The sequence below is a fragment of the Sebastes fasciatus genome, chromosome 7 (assembly GCF_043250625.1).
Source record: "Sebastes fasciatus isolate fSebFas1 chromosome 7, fSebFas1.pri, whole genome shotgun sequence".
In the NCBI taxonomy this organism is placed as follows: Eukaryota; Metazoa; Chordata; class Actinopteri; order Perciformes; family Sebastidae; genus Sebastes; species Sebastes fasciatus.
In genome coordinates this window covers 28,569,273-28,587,264 of record NC_133801.1, presented here as the reverse complement: position 1 = coordinate 28,587,264, position 17,992 = coordinate 28,569,273, and the positions used below count along the sequence as shown (strand labels likewise).

General features: G+C 39.0%; 2 protein-coding genes across 21 annotated transcripts in view; one reads left to right on the top strand and one right to left on the bottom strand.

Annotated features, from left to right (window-relative positions):
* Window positions 1-17,992, top strand: part of LOC141770516 (uncharacterized) — a 458,180-nt gene that overhangs the window by 225,636 nt on the left and 214,552 nt on the right. The window lies entirely within an intron of this gene.
* snx19b (sorting nexin 19b) overlaps window positions 10,279-17,992 on the bottom strand; it is a 49,691-nt gene continuing 41,977 nt past the window's right edge. Inside the window, exon 14 of one of the 2 annotated variants that reach the window (XM_074640089.1) lies at window positions 10,279-16,764. In XM_074640089.1, the coding sequence (XP_074496190.1) occupies window positions 16,641-16,764 (124 nt within the window). In that variant the 3' untranslated portion in view covers window positions 10,279-16,640. Of the gene's footprint in view, window positions 16,765-16,994; window positions 17,107-17,992 lie in introns of those variants that run through there. The other variant, XM_074640090.1, reaches the window with a different exon arrangement.

Here is a 17,992-nt window from a genome sequence, read left to right as displayed (position 1 = left end):
AGTGGACTCCCCACTTTGAGAAAAACGGAGATAGTTGTCACAACTGGAAACAATGTCAAAAATCTAATTTGCAAATTTGTTAACTATCCCTCATTTAAAAAGTAATAACAAATTAATATTTGAGGAAGTTTCACAGTTAGCTTAATAATATGATGTTTGTCTCTGGTCATGACAACTGTGTCCAAAAAGTGATTAGAACAGTGGGGTCACACACCGACTAATCTACGTTGCACTATAACCTTTGCTTCCTGTTCACTTGAAATTGAAACTCATTCCCTCCTGGTTTTAGTTTAGAAACAAACTCAGTTAACTATTAACTTTAAAATTAAAGAAAAAAAATCATGCTTCTTTTAAACCCGACCATGTCATTTGCAGGTTATCAAATGTTAATAATCTGTAATGCAATTAATTTTACGTTTGACGTATTAGGCGTTTCCTAATGCTAGTGTGCCCTTTTAGTACTCTTCTTTTATTGACACTGGAAAAAGAAATGTTATTTTTGTTTTCTAAAGAGAAACAGGCATATTGATGCGGATTATCCTTTTAAAGAAGCACAGGGACGTGAAGTTGTTTGCACAATGATCAAAACGTTTGTCAAAATATAAATGTTACATTTGGTTTAAGACGGAGAAGTTAAGCTAAAGAAGTTATTTAAATGTGTTTTATTTATTTATTTATTTAAAAAAGGATCCCCATTAGCTGATACCAATAGCACCAGCTAGTCTTCCTGGGGTCCGAAATCATGTACATTAATTTATCACATACATACTATATACAACATCACATTTGTGTTACACAAATAACACTCAAATTTTCAAACATATATACATTTCAAATTCATACACAAATCTTCCACAATTTTTTTTTTTTTTTTTTTTTGTATTAAGAATAAAGTTTCCAAAAACTAGGTTTTTATTTTGAGGATATTCATATTTTCCCTGCAGTTAATACCAAATTACATGGCAAATTATTAGGGAATTATTATGAAATTAATCGTCACCAAATATGGTACAAATATCCTGTGAAGTCAGACTGGGTGGATGCCAGCAGATAGCTTATATCTGCCATCTATGGTATTAATAACACTAATACTTTACTTATTATTATGTTAATAACTTATTAACTTCTATCACCATTTACTGAAGATAATATGGTCATTTTACTGTCATTCCTTCCATTATCAGCCCTTTCCAGATATAGCTGTGAAAGAATATTTGCATGAATTCATATTAAAATGCGATTTATTGATGTTGGAATGCCGTGTGATGCAATTCTAATCACGTCAACGTGCTTGTCTTAAAATTATGACTGATGTTATGAATTGATGTTGACCTCAGCTATGTGCTGTCGGCCCCCTCAGGGTGCTATGGCATCAGGTCAGATCACTTCACGGCCCTGAGGGTGACTGACTGTCAGTTAACCTCCTCACTGAACTTTCCTCCACAAAGAGCATTTTTCGGAGATTATTGTAACAGTCCCTGGAGGTGTTTGTGTGTGTGACCGAGAAAGAAAGAGAATGAGTGTGTTCCTCTATTAGAGCAGATCCCCAAGTGATGAGCAGACTGTGTTCATTTGAAGTTCACGCGGTTGTGTTTTGTGCATGTGGCTCACAGACACACCACCAGTACTCTAACTGAGTGTGAAGGCGTGTCATATTAGTCCCGTGTGTGTGTGTGTGTGTGTGTGTGTGTTTTGCCAGCATTGTTTAGAGGTCTGCAGAGTTACAGGGAGGTGACAGACTCAGTATTCTTTTGGCAGGCAACGATATTATACTTCCTATTAGCTTCAGGAAATCAGCAACTCATGCAACAAAGAGAACTCTATAGACTTTATGTGGAGGGTCATGCTGCGGAGGACAGCTGCACATTAAGCGTTAAATCTGATAATCTAACAATAATAAAAGATGAGCAGGAGAAAGGCCCTGGATTCTACACAGAAGCATTCAATGTTGGGATGAAGGCGATATGATGAAAATGCTGGTATCATTGACATTATCATTTAACTGTAAGACTCTAATCATATTAATAACTGACATATTAGAAAAAACGATTTTTGTTTTTTTCTGAACTGTTCGTGTTTCTTTACTAAAACGGGCAACGTTTATTTGACTGAGATGGGTTTAAAGTAGGGCTGTCAATCGATTAAAATATTTCATCGTGATTAATCACATGATGGTCCGTAGGTAAAGGCATTTTTTTTCTGTTCAAAATGTGCCTTAAAGGTATTTAATGCTCTTATCAACATGGGAGTGGACACATATGCTTGCTTTTTGCAAATGTATCTATATATATATTATTTGAAATCAATTAATAACACAAAACAATGACAAATATTGTCCAGAAACCCTCACAGGTTCTGCATTTAGCATAAAACATATGCTCAAATCATAGCATGGCAAACTGCAGCCCAACAGGCAACAAAAGCTGTCAGTGTGTCAGTGTGTTGACTTGACTATGACTTGCTCCAAACTGCATGTGATTATTATAAAGTGGGCATGTCTGTAAAAGGGAGACTCGTGGGTACCCATAGAACCCATTTTCATTCACATATCTTGAGGTCAGAGGTCAAGGGACCCCTTTGAAAATGGCCATGCCAGTTTTCCCTCTCCAAAATTTAGCATAAGTTTGGAGCGATATTTAGCCTCCTTCCCGACAAGCTAGATGAGATTGGTACCAATGGATTACTTAGGTTTTCTAGTTTCATAATAATAGTATCTTCACTCTAGCTTTAAAACTGAGCCCACTACAACCTCCAAAAGATCAATTGTGTTAGAGGAAGTGGCGTTAAAATTAATTTGCATAGCTTTTCGCTACTTCAACCAGTGCTGCCAAATAACACAATCAGAACCTCGACTCTATGGGGGCCCAAAAGTAGCATGGGAAATACATCATTTTAATTAAATATATTTTTGGCAATATTAAGTAATTCTGCACACTGCTAGGATGCCATTGTTTGCCCGCCTTTTTATTCACCATGACCTCACCGTCTGTAACAAAGTCTTAACGACAGAATCCAGCCCAAGCCAGCACTGTTAAATTCACCATTTAAAGAAGTTTAGTGTGGTTTGACAAATGGAGGCTGATTTCCCCCGTCTCACAAAGCTCGGCAGTGAAACAATAACAAATACAGCACAAGCCAATTATAGAGGCGGGGGAAATTAATTAGGCGGAGGAGGATTCTGGTTACAAATACAGCTGTGGAAGTTGTTTTTGAATGCTCAGCGGTTTAGCTGCATTGCGACAGCAAGGCGGAGAGCTGGTTACCAGCAAACAACTGGATGGACTGGGTTAAACCTGCTCCAGCTGTTGTTTATCTTCTCTTCTTATTTTTTCCTCCTTATTCCTCAATCTGACTCACTAGAGGTCATAATTTACTGCCTTATTGTTTTACTATTTACATTTAAAGCTTTTAGTAGGGTGAAATGTTTTGGCATCAAAAAATCCATAATAACCTTTCAGCATATTGTAATTCAAGTGTTCTGAAAGAAAACTAGACTTCTGCTCCTCATGGCTCTGTTTTCAACCTTTAAAAAATCTAGCCCGTGACGGGAGACTTTGGCCAATCACAGGTCATTTCAGAGAGAGAGCGTTCCTATTGGCTGTGCTACGGCTGGTGCTCGGTGCTTGGTATTTCCTCGACAGATCTCAACATGGCTGCCGGGTCACAAACTTTCTCATTTATCAGCTAAACAGTACACTACAAGATGATTCTGAAAACATTTGAGGAGAGAAATAGAAACAGAATATTGATTCATATTTGATCAACGCTGCCTAGTTTTACCGTTTGATCGGAGTTCGCAAGTGATTGACAGCCAGCTCTCATATAGATGGCAGACTCCAGATCAGCTCTGATTGATTATTTTCCTCCGGTCTGTCAAATCTTACAGATGCCATTAGGAGCACCGGAGGACACCGGAGGACATAGAAGGACGTGATTTTCTTCAGATTACCTGTCTCATGCACTACTGTCAGGATATAGCGATCATTTTTATAAAAATAACTTTTTAATCATATTTGCTTCAATCTCACCTACTGCTGCTTTAAACTGACGCATTGAACACACAAACTTTGTAATGGCAGTGACACTGGCAGTAAACATCTTCATCATAAATATTCATTCCCACCACTATATGAACAAAAACCAGGTACATGTTTATCCCTTAACAGACCATTCTCACTGTTTCTATGATGTATGTTATGATGAAGATACATCTGAGCCTGAACAGACAGCACCCTGAACACCTTACCCTCTCCTTCATCCTTCCTTCCACAGCCTCCTCTTCAGGGTAGTAACAGGTGGATCTCTGTTAGGTTACCATGTAGCGCCTCCCTGTGGTCTCTTTACAAATGGACACTAAATCAGCCGTTTGGTTGTGTTGCCATCTAGAGGTGAAGGATTCACACATCTCACACATTCCCTGAAATGCCCTCAATTCAATAGACCACACTTGGTTTGATATTTTGTGGGAGAGATGTAAAGTTAGAGGAATTGAGTTAATAGTGTTATGGATTTTATGACAATAATAATCATTATAAACATAATACACATATCCAAATGACAAATGGATGAAAATGCAGTAATGCAAATTGACAGAAAATATTTTATTTTTATATTTTATATTTAAATAAACAATTCATAGATATGTATGTTTTAGACTAAAATCTAAAGCACTTTGAATTGCCTCTGTGTGTTTCTTGTTTCCTCTGTGCTTTACAAGTAAAGTTGCCTTGCCTATCAGCCACTAGAGGGCACTGTATTGCAGCATAGTGACACTGAACTGCTATTACTGAACATTTGACAGCAGATTCCTTCATTTAAAGCTGCAAGTTGGAGCAAATATGATTAAAATAAAGTTATTTTTTATAAAACAGTTACTATATCCTGACAGTAGTGCATGGGAAAGGTAATCTGAAAAATAAAATCATGTTCCTCTGTGTCCTCTGGTGCTCCTAATGGCATCTGCAAGATTTCACAGACCGGAGGAAAACAACCAATCAGAGCCGAGCTGGAGCCTTGCCGTCTCTGAGCAGCTGTCAATCACTCGCAAACTCCGATCAAACGGTCAAACTAGGCAGCGTTTCTCAAATATTAATCAATATTCTGTTACTATAAGGCCTATTTCTCGCATAAAATGTTTTCAGAATCATCTTGTAGTGTACTATTTAGCTGTAAAATGAGAACATTTGTGACCCGGCAGCCATGTTGAGATCTGTCGAGGAAATACCAAGCACCGTCCACCAGCAAATGTTCTCATTTTACAGCTAAAGCACTACAAGATGTTTCTGAAAACATATGAGGCGAGAAATAGGTATTACAATAACAGAATATTGATTCATATTTGATCAGCGCTGCCTAGTTTGACCGTTTGATCGGAGTTTGCGAGTGATTGACAGCTGCCTCTGTTGAATGAACAGCCAATAGGAACGCTCTCTCTCTGAAATGACCTGTGATTGGCCAAAGTCTCCCGTCACCGGCTAGATTTTTTAAAGCCTTAAAACAGAGCCATGAGGAGGTGCAGAAGTCTAGTTTTCTCTCAGAACACTTGAATTACAATATGCTGAAAGGTTAATATGGCATTTTTTCCCAATGATGCCAAAAATATATACTGCCTACTAACGCTTTAAATGTCCTAATAAACTCATTAAAAAGGCTATACCAGGGGATACGACTGTTATCAGATGCATTTTTAACTCCAGCATCTTCAGAATAGGTGATATTTGGAGACATAGGCCTGATACTCTTAAAAGAGAAAGCTTCTAATGAAGGTTTCTGCTAAAAATGTGCTTCTCACCTTGGCAGAGAGAAGCAGTATAACACTCAGAAACTTCGCTGCAAAAAGTACAAAGTTGTTATTTCAGTCCTTGTTTTGGTATTACCAGTAATCTCTCTCTGTGTGTGAACAGCCATTTTTGAAGAATTTGCATAAACTGAGTTCATTACCTTGGACAGATTGATTTGGAAAAAGGAGACTCTGTTGAGATGTTTATTCTGGCCGGCCCACAGTGTCCCGAGATGATTTTTGTGATGTTTTTTGTTTTGTTCAAGATGTTGAAACTGTAACGAGGCTGTCAAAGGGACAACTCAACAAATGTCTCCTCGTAGCATATTTTGAAATACAGGTAATACATCCTCCGAAAAAATCAATGAAACTGTTGAAGGTCAGCCAGGTTGTGTCTCAGGTTTTGTCCTTTGAAGGGCAGTCAGCTCAAACATGCATGTCCTCAGAGCTGCAGGCCTGAGTGTGTGTGTGTGTGTGTGTCTGCATTTTATTATGTAAGAAAGAAAAGAAAACAAGAGTTAGACAGGGAACAAAGGTGGAAAACAACCAGAGACCGAAGCGTGTGTGTGTGTGTGTGTGTGTGTGTGTGTGTGTGTGTGTGTGTGTGGAGCGGGGGTGATGAGAGGAGATTGCATAACCTGTCGAGGACGAAGAACATGTGGTTTCCATGTAAATCAGGCCGAGCTACGGACTGATGTGAAACAAAACGTTTGATTCATTTACTGCCCACAAAAAAGCTGTGGCTGCGTGCTGCCAGTCAGGAAGGTGTGTGGGTGCTGCTGCCAACTCGGCTGATTAGCTCTGTGGTACGGGAACAAGATAGACGTGTTTGAAGGTTTCATGTTTGATTGTTTTTCTCATTTTTGGTGCTAAATACACAAAAACAAGTCTGTTTTTGATTGATCTGACTGAGAAAACAAGCTTGCCTCGACTTCCATTTAGTAGCTCCTCTGCAGCTTTTTAAGATATCGCACAAGCAGTCTTCACCAACAGATGGAATTGTTCAGTCGTCATCATGGATCGGTAGGTGTTCAAGTTGAATGTTTTTTACAGAGCACTCAGTCATCACTCCAAAGCTCCAGAACAGCTACTAAATGGACCTTGTGTTTCAAGGTAGGGCTGTCAAAGTTATAAAGTACTAACGTCTTAACGCTAATTTGTTTTAACGCCGCTAATTTCTTTAACGCATCAACGCAACTTATGATTTTTAGGTTGTAGCGGGCTCAGTTTTAAAGCTAGAGTGAATACTGCTTTCATCATATGGAATTAAAAACCCTAAGGAATCCAATGGTACCAACCATGTCATCCTAGCTTGTCGGGAAGGAGGTTAGATAACGCTCAAAATGTACGCTAAATTTTGGCGAGGAAAAACTGTCATGGCCATTTTCAAAGGAGTCCCTTGACCTCTGACCTCAAGATGTGTGAATGAAAATGGGTTCTGTGGGTACCCACGAGTCTCCCCTTTACAGACATGCCCCACTGCCACACTGACAGCTGTTGTTGCCTGTTGGGCTGCAGTTTGCCATGTTATGATTTGAGCATATTTTTTATGCTAAATGCAGTACCTGTGAGGGTTTCTGAACATTATCTGTCATTGTTTTGTGTTGTTAATTGATTTCCAATAATAAATATATAAATATATTCGCATAAAGCAGCATATTTGCCCACTCCCATGTTGATAAGAGTATTAAATACTGGACAACTCTCCCCTGAACAGATACAAAATATTGCAATTAATTTGCGATTAATCACGATTAACTATGGACAATCATGCGATTAATCGTGTTTAAATATTTTAATCAATTTACAGCCCTAGTTCAAGGTCAAGAATAAACTTTGAAATGAAATATTTTTACTGCTGCGTGTCATTTTGTAAGTTTAATTTCAGCAAATAAACATTTCTTCAACTTGCGCACGTCTTCAATACTTTTCCTACGTTAATTTCTATTTTAATTTAAGTGTTTTTTTTGGCATAACTGCATACAAGCCAAAGCATGTTAATACAAACTACACAATTATAATTAAATAATAATAATAATTCTCTTCTTGGATCATCTCTTATGGGAAGGTATTAGTAATAAAGAAGCTAAACTGGGATGGTTTGTCACCATAGCAACCTGTGACTTTCTCTAGACTATGTCAGCAGCACCCCCCCCCCTTCCTCCTCCCCTGGGTGCAGTTGCTACAGCGACACTATGAGTCGGTCTGGTCATGTGGGTGGGATGGCGGTAGCCCGCAATGAGCGCTCAGCTGAGGGCGTCCTGCTAGTGCCACTGTCGGGGCGGACCGTGCAAAGTCAATGCAGAGCGACTCTTGATCCAGTGATCCAGAAGTGATGCACATCTGTCTTCTCCCTCATGCTCTGTCCCTGTGAATGTCTTCAGACTGCACATAGAGGAGGAGACACTGCTGATGTCACTCAGTCTGTGTCATCCATGATGACATGAGGCGCCTCCTGAACCACAATCACATTAAAACAGTCTGGGAATATTGTAATTAAATTTGATTTTAATTCGACATTGCATTTATTCATTTAATTGTCCAATATTGCTTGGGGGGAATTACAGTATTTCTTCATTTAAAGGCAGTTATGGATCCCAGAGGTCCCCTGCTACTGAATGGTAGTCTGCCAAACCACCAAAGTAACATTTCTACTTTGGAGTTTAGTCCTGTGCAATGCTTTTGAGCTTGAGCTTCAACGGGTACAGTTCCTTGAAAACTGAGCAAACTAAATCTACTGATGAAGGCTGTGTAATACAATCAAAAGCTCCAGAACAAGCAAGTGAACCTCAGTGAGACTTTAGTCTAGACATTTAACCCTCTGAGACCCACGATCCAGACTGACTTTACTGTCTTTCAGAGGCTCTAGTAGGTTCAGTTTTGGGGCTAGAGTGAAGCTACAAATATCATATGAAATTACAATACCTGAGGAATACATTGCTACCAACCACGTTACCATGTCAGGAAGGAGGCTAAATAACACTCCAAAATTGGGCAAAATTTTGGCGAGGAAAAACTGGCATGCCGATTTTCAAAGGGGTCCCTTGACCTCTGACCTCAAGATATGTGAATGAAAATGGGTTCTATGGGTACCCACAAGTCTCTCCCTTTACAGACATGCCCACTTTATGATAATAACGTGAAGTTTTGGGCAAAAACCATGCAGTATAAATGTGTTATTTTCGCCTATTCTAAAATGATGTGTTTGAAGATTTCTGCATACTGGGGTCCCTAAACAGTCTTGGAATTACATAAATTGGGTATGACTGTAAAGCTGAGACTCTTGTGGATCCAATGAGCCCAACTGTATTCATGTGTGATGATGTTAGTCCCCATAGGAGACATTTAATTGACCTCACTGTATAAAATGACCTGTGGTGACCTCTAGGATAATCACATCCTCATGAAACTTTACAGCCACAAACTAGAGACCTAGAGCATTCAGAGGAAGGATGGCTTTCCTAGGTATACTGACAATAAGGGGGTTTCTGAGCAGTTTATACAACAGAAGTGCTCGCCATCCAATCGTCGAATTATTGCAGAAATCTCAAAATGTCAAAAGTTTTTGCTTTTTCTATGGTGTTCCTCATGGTCTTGGTGTCTTAATGTGGTATTCTGGAGGGATTATATGGCCATTACATACTTCCATCATAATGTTCTAAATCCTTATACACTTTTACAATTAATTTCAATTAATTAATTCATGTTTAGTTCTGATTTATGACTAGAACAACTTGACACACAGTGCTGAACTGTATCTCAAATTAATCTTCAGGTTCCCAGCTTTCAGATGATGTACACCACTTCTATGTGACATCTACTGCTGACCTGCTATCTCCCTCTAAAAAATTACCCCCCTAAAAGAGACAAAAAAAGGGCCTATTGTGCATCTCAGGGGGTTAACTGAAAGAAATCCAATTTATTCAATTTACATTTTCTTCAACAATAAAACTACTATCAAAAAGCAATCTATGTAAATGATTGATCACAGTCATCTGTTTCCCTCAGTGCAGGGCTAATCCAAAGTGTTGTTTACAGTTTCATCTGTTAATCCAATTTAAGAGGATTTCTCGGCACAGCAAAGCCACCCTCCAACACCCCCCCCCCGACTCCCCCTTTGTTGTTAGAGAAGTGGAGCTTAACAGAAACCGTTCCAGGGAATGGTTCTGATCTTTATTATGGGATATTTAAAGGTTTTCATCAACACTCTTTTTGCTTATGTTGGATGTGAACCACGAGTCTGCAGGCTATAGCAAATTAGTGGCGAGCTGATAGGGCATAGGGAATATAAAAGGTCCATACAAAGGGGTAAAAAAATGATAACATGAAATGCATAAAAGATGCTTGAGTACAATTCTGGCGAACCTCCAGACAGTTAAAACATGCCTGGGATAAACTGAAAAAAGTGAAATCTCATAAAAGATAACCGAGCAACTCACCAGCCTCTTGTAAAATGTATCACCGCCTCGGGCCAAGAAAATAATGAGTGTGAACAACAGTTGAAGATTTAATAACTCATGTTTGGTAACTTTATTGTTTTTGCAAATATGCTCAGGAACACCGAGCAAATGTTTAGAAGACTGCGAGACAGTCTGTGCTGAGCAAACGGAGACAGATTCACAGTGTTAACATGCACAAAACAACTCCATGTGTCCACAAGTGATTGTAGGATAAACACCAGACAACAGGATCGGATAGAAAAGAAGACCAAAGGGTGAAAAAGAGTGCAAAGGAGATAGTAAACATGATTACAGTTAACAGTGGATCTGTACAATGTCATGTATTTCTCTAAAACAGATAAAGCTTCAATGTCTATATTGTCTGTCTGTCTATAAAACATTGGCTGCACTAATTAACATTTGGCATAAATATATGAGGTTCCAAAAAAAAAAAAAACGGCACTGTGCACTTTTTTCAACATCTAACATCTATTAAAGCAGATAAGTACGGAAGCATAGTCGTGCCACCATTACAAAAAAAAAAATTAATCAGTTTCTTGTTATAAAGTCAAAATGCTTTAAAGAGATCCTGGTAGTGTTATAACAAGATATTTTTCATTATTATGACATAACTTTCTGCTTATTACTACATTTTTTTTGCAGGGAACATTTCGCGCTATAACATCATATCCTTCATCTTTTTGTACCGAAACATTTCCATTATTACACAAAATCAACATGACTCATTAAAACAAGAAATGTGTCTCATTATAACTATAAATTGCTATATTGTTATAACGAGAAAAAGGTCCAGTCAGTGCCTAAAGAGATGCTGTAGCCTTGATAAGTCATATAACATAATAATAAGAGACATGTGACAGGATGTTATTATGTATTATGAGTGTGAACTGTTGTTCACATTGGTTTGTGCATCTATGCCTACTTTCCAGAAGTAAGAAAAAATCATTCAAAATCACCTTGATCATTTGTAATAATGTAGATAAGCACAGATTACAGCTAAAAATGTGGAAAAATTACTTTAGAAGAGAGCACTGGTGCATGTACATATGTGGATATGAGTGAAACCCAGTTACAGGTGTGCTTCCATCCAGCTGTTTTTATGCACATTTTTAATTTTCACATAAAATAAAAACTCAAAATATCGCAAAAACGCTTTTACACTTAGCTGAGGTGGAAACTGGAAAGCAAAATGCGACAAAAGGCAACGGAAACAGATGTGTCAAATTAATCATGAAGGACATGAAGAATGTGACTAATGCCCGGTCAGACTACACGACATCAGCCCGGTTGTAGCCCGACAAGGCCGTCGTAGGGTGTCGACTCGGATCGGGAACGATAAATGAGTGTCGTGTGCGAAAATCGTTTTATCTCGTGTAATGTGTCATAGTACACGACAACTGACGCCGCGTCTGGGACGCCTCACGACGTCCCGACAGAAAGTCTAGCATGTTTTTTTTTTTTTTGCTTTCCACAACGTTTTTGTATGCTTATAAAGTATTGGTTGATTTAACTTTATAAAAATTATGAATCTTTCATCTTCTTATAGCAGGTGATGTAGTGGATGCTGATTTGTAACATGAAAAAGTTAAAGCAAGAAAATGTTCTTGTTTTAATGATATACTGAGGAAATATTTGATGTCATGGTGGCAATATCCGCAGCAGTAGATAAGAGAATACATGCTGTGTCATTTTTCTGTTTCACGTGGCAACATACATTGAATTCCTTCATCAGCGTAAGCAAGCAAAAGAAAATCTCTTCACAACAAATAACTGTAACAGCTTCAACATTCAGTACAATTTTACACAATAAAAAAAAAAAAAAGTTCCACCACAGAAAGCTGTAACTGGGTGCTTACAGTTTGTTCTACTAAGGCAGGGTCAGTGGCTACACTGCAGCTGCATTGCTGCAGGACAGGCGGACCAAACTTCATCAAGTCACCTTGTAAGGCAAAATCCAGTTAAAAGCACTTCATAAGCAAGGACGATCCTTGTCGTCACCACGGGCACCTCGAAAACGTCACAGATTAGTAAATCAAGCAAATAAATAGGTTAATAAATAGACTGAATCACAAGTTAACACAATGGAAAGGGAACAAAAACACAGACTTTAAGACAAGGATGAGACCACTAAACCAGGATATGAGTGCAAAACAGCTGGAATGGTAGAAACATTATTTTTTTTTTACTTCCAAGATGGAATGTAACATTTGTCAAACTTGGCATCAGAATCCCACTTGACTTAAACTGAATATGTAGATTCAGTCACAGGAGACTTATTTAATGTATTTTAAATGAGAAAAAACGCATATCTTGATGTCAATATAACCCAGGTGGACTCAATAATAATCCTAAAAAATTAAATACAAAAATATGCAGCATTACAATTCACATAACCTCTCCAAATTTAAGTCGTAACATTTTGGAACGTTAAAATGATGCGAGAAAATGTTGAGAAACTCTGATTTACTCTGGATGACATCGTCATTCTAGCCGGCTGTAACTGCAGATTAACTATGCAGTGCTTGAAGAGATTCTGTGTTAAGACATTAGGGTTACACGGTGATAGAGATATGAGGGATTGTCTGTCTTGTAACATACGTCTTCATCCGACCGGGAAAGAAGCGCTGATCGTTGTGTTACCACCACGAAGGCAGATTTCCAAAGTGCAAAAAACCTTCAACGATCTGTTTAAAATGACCGCAGACTGTGTGGTGAGTCTGTGACACCACTAAAACTCTCTTCAGATGGTTTCTGAGGTGATTACATGATGATGACTGACCACAGTTATTGAACTCCATGACTACATGGTCGTCAGGAAGCAAAAAGAGGAGGTCCGGGATAAAGGATCAAATATATGCAAATCAGAATCAGTCTAATTCAGCGCATCAGGTGGCAAAGATCGATTGACTGATCACATCATACGTTCGCTTTGGGATAAGTCAAGAACAGCACTTTACAATGATGGGGAAACTATCCTTTTACACGTTGGGAAGAAACGTTGTGAATTTTTGAAATGATTACATCTGACATTAATTACATAACAAGTATTGTTTTGAGAAGAATAAGTAATAACATTTTCTTATGATTGTTGTTTCTTATAGTTTATTCAGTCGGTAGTCCTAGTATGTTGAATAGGTTGGTAGGAGGGTGAAACTTTATCAAATCACTTTCTTTTATTGATGTGACTGTCATGTAATGTTTCTAAATGTCTTCTTGATTTGTTGGGTCTCACACTGTCAGCTGCCAGAGTTTTCAGACTCTCCTCATCTCCCATTGCATTCATTATTATTCATATTTATATAAATGTATTTTATGGTGCTGTTGGATCGCTGATAGACCGCCCCATTAAAGGTGGGTGTGGGGAAAAAAAGTTTTTAACCGCAGTGAAACTGCTGTTCTTGAAAGGCTTATCAACAAAAAATATGGACTGAAGCAGAATATTTCGTTTGATTAAAAACATGTAGTGAATTTTGGAAATAATTACGATTTCTCTTTTTTCAATAAATTTGGACTTTTGGACTTTTGGACTGAGGGAATTACAGAGATGGACGGAGTGCCGCGTCATTCGCTCTGTGTGTGTCTGAGAGAGAGGAGGGAAGACAAGGTGGAAGGTAGGCTAAGATTTCACGTCGTCTTGTTTGTCTCTGAAGCATCGTCTGTTTTTCTTTTTGTCCCTGTCAAATATCTGTCCATTCTGTAAACCTACAGACTACCTCTGTGAATGAACACCATTGCTACCATGAATGTATAAATAGGCGATTAGTATACTGTTCCGCCGTGAGAAAAGATTCCAACATCAAAACATTGATTGCGCATCACATTTTCCTCCGGTCACGTGCGCCCCACAGTTTGAGAACCGCTGGTGTAGACTAATCTTTATCTGCAGGGTCTGAAAGGCAAGTATCTTTTTTGTCTGCCACTTAGAAATTTTATCTGCCACCTTTGAAATCTATGTGCTAAATGAAGGAGTAACATTTTAGATCTGTTGTCATTCAATGTTCGATATATTTCACATAAAAAACATTATATGCATGGTAAATACCAGAGTTTGAATTACTCCGTAGCTTCTGGGGAAGCCCTATTTTTGGGGGGTGGGAGGGTACCGTACACAAGACTGTACTGTACTTTGTTATTGTCCTCTATAGTGGCTATTTGCATGAAAAACACACAATTCAAAAGATTATGATTATTTAAATATTTGCTTTGATCAAAAAAAAAATCTTGGCATCAGTAGTTTTAATGATATTTTATAAGCATCTTAGAGCTAGTGTTAGGAAGTTAAAGAGATCATAATTCCTTCTCTAGTATCTATTTTATATCGCTGTAAAAACATCTCCTTCAAACAACTGGATCAATTCAAGTTTCTTGCTAAAAGATTACATTTGAACACATCATGATAATGTTTGAATTGACCTTTGCCAATAGTCATTTTTACTGAGCAGAGCTTGAACGCCTCATAATGTAATGTAATGCTACCTCCGTTAACGTTAGTAGCTCCGTTATTTAGCCAAGCAGGTCTGTGCTGCCCACCGGCTGCTAACAGGTTACTAACTCTGACTCACTAAAACTGGTTTGTTGCTCACAGTGTTGCATTATCAGGGAAAAAATAGGATGCGTCCCCTCAGGTTTAGTAGCGCCATGCTTTTGAGCGCTTTTTTTTTCTCTCCGACATAGCTCCGGTCCCAAACAAACTGTAAACATGATATGGTATGCGTCATTGTGCATGCGTAACAGTCGGAAAGCATCAAAGAGGAATAGGTAGTCACAGAGGCATGAGATGCTGAGGAATCAGACAACTATAGGATCCGAATCTATTCCCATCTCTAGCGTTTTCCCTGCCTACCAGAGTGGCGGATGGCCTGATGATTTTACCCGCCGCTGCCAACAATTTACCCGCGTGTGCTAATTTCAGACTATGTCTGCAACAGTGAAAAAGTACAGGTTTCTAACACAATGAACAGAAATAAAAAACAAAAAACAAAAAACATTCAAATGTTGATTTAGAATTGGAATGTCAACGTTCTGAATGAAGCTTCGAAGCGTCAAAGTATTCGGTAGAGCCCCAATCTGTAACACTGTCGTGACTAACTGGTACACTTGAATAGAACAGAGCCATTGTTAGTTCTCACTTGTTCTTTTTCTACCATGTCAAAATATCTGCTGCGAAAAGTGTTAACAAGATCCACAGAATGCACAGTCAGCAGTTTTCATAGGGACGATTTCCTCAGCAAAAGTAGTTTCAGTGAAAACTGTCCACAGTGAGGTCTGTGGATTTTACCACAGGAATGGGGAAGTTGCTCTTGGACACATTGCTACTGAATTGTTTTAACCTAATTCTTAAATACTGCGATCACCACAAATTAAATTCTATTTCATGTCTTTGGGTGGAGGCAGATATGTCAGAGACTGGATAGCATGGATAGATACCAGTAAAAGTAAGTGAGACTCCAGCAGTTCAGATTAGACCAGCACCGTTCCTAAATCTTTCATATACCTGTTTTAGTGGAGCTCAGTTCTTATATGATTTCGACATTAACTGTGCAGATAATTCTCCAAAGGGACCTGTTAAAGGAACTGTGACGCATCTGTGAAGCCAGTAAAATATCTTATGGCCAACTTTTCACTACACTATGTACTTTTCCCACACCTGGACATTTGCAGGTTAGAAAAAAATATATATATCCCTGCCAGATACATGTGATCCCTCAGGAAGGCTCAGGTTTAGGAAGTATAGCTCACATTATGTCACAATCACATGTGTGGCTCGATACACAGTCAGTGGGATGTAGTGAAGAATGGGTCAACAGAGAATAGAAACAGTGATGCTAAATCCCAATAGAGCATTTTAAGATTTAAATTAGGGGGGCGAAAAGCAAATCCTGCTTCTCTAGATTAGAGCAACAGGTGTGGATGTTTCTACCCAGAAACTGCAAGAGGGGATGAGGGCAGAGTGTGAAGACCATCTGAAGTGAGTTTTGTCAAAGCCGGAGAGTTTAGCGAGCAGGAAGAGGCCTGATGTGGAGATCGGAGAAGGCTTTGCCACATGTTTAGATCTGACCAGCAGGTCAGATGCGTTCTAAGATCAAACCCAAACCAGGTGCTCTCGTGTAATCAAAGCTGCTTCAAATGGAAGTTGTGCTAAAGTGTGTGAGCCTCGTATGTTATCACATCAACAAAAGTAATCAAAGACAGGCCTGAGGGGACGTCAGGAGTTTAAAGTGAGGACAAAGAATATTCAGTCTCACCCGGAACATTCACTTCCACTCTCATCGCAGAACATTAGTAGAACAGGAGCAGCCCCGCTGTCACACTGCCTGTCAGCAATTCATCAGTGGTGAATGGTCAGTTAGGATGATGGGAATTAAAGCTGGGTTTGTAGGTGTTCCTGCAGTGTTTTCTCCTCATGCCAGCAGCTTCTCTGGGTTCCTGGCGAGGGTATGCAACAGGCTCCTCTGGAAGTCCTCCTCAGGTATTTCAGGAACCAGGAACTCCAGCAGAAGATCAAATATGCAGTAGACCAGATGTCTAAGGGAACACGGGACAGGCAATCAATGTCTTTTCTTTAGTGACTTAAAGTGGCAGTAGGCAGTATATTTTTGGCATCATTGGACAAATTTCATAATAACCTTTTTTTTAGCATGTTGTAATTCAAGTGTTCTGAGAGAAAACTAAACTTCTGCGCCTCCTCATGGCTCTGTTTTCAGGCTTTAGAAAAATCAAACCCGTGATGGGAGACAGAGAGAGCGTTCCTATTGGCTGTGCTCGGGCTGGTGGGCGGTGCTTGGTATTTCTTCAACTGTTCCCAACATGGCTGCCGGGTCACAAACTTTCTAATTTTACAGCTAAACAGTACACTACAAGATGTTTCTGAAAACATTTGAGGAGAGAAATAGGCATTACAGTAACAGAATATTGATTCGTATTTGATCAGCGCTGCCTAGTTTGATCTTTTGGTCGGAGTTTGCGAGCGATTGACAGCCGGCTCTCATAGACGCTGGACGGCAGACTCCAGATCAGCTCTGACTGGTTGTTTTCCTCCAGTCTGTGAAATCTTGCACATGCCGTTAGGGGCACCAGAGGACACCGGAAGACACAGAGGAACATGATTTCTTTCAGATGACCTGTCTCATGCACTACTGTCAGGATATAGCGACCGTTTTATAAAAATATCTTTTATATAATAATATTTGCTCCATTTCTACCCACTGAAGCTTTATCATGAATGAGACTGAGTGAATGAGACTGAGTGAATGAGACTGAGTGAATGAGACTGAGTGAGGAGATGCCATGATAACAAAGCTGATGTGCTATGAATATCTGGGCCATGACAGTATGTAAGCGTTAGAAAATAAATAATAAAAAGATAAATCGCCGTCATGGGTTCAGAGATTGCATTTCGGCCAATGCGTTCCGCCTCTTTAACTCTCAGCACGGACTGCTTTACCTGCATGCAACCAAAGTCTGCTCAAACGTGATTGGTCAATACTACTCGGACTACAAACGGAAACCAGAAAATCTCCAATACCAAAATCTTGTCCTGTTGCCTCACAGATTCTCCACTCATATGCGGATATCTGTTTATAGACATAATTAAATCACTAGTTTGAAACTAGCTAGTAATTAAATGCTTTATTAATATTTCCGTGACTCTTGTTGTCCTCCGTAATACCATACATTGTTATTTTCAGGATTAGGCTGGGCTACTCAACAATTCCTCTTATATATAAAAATGTTTTATGCAATTTCAATTGGT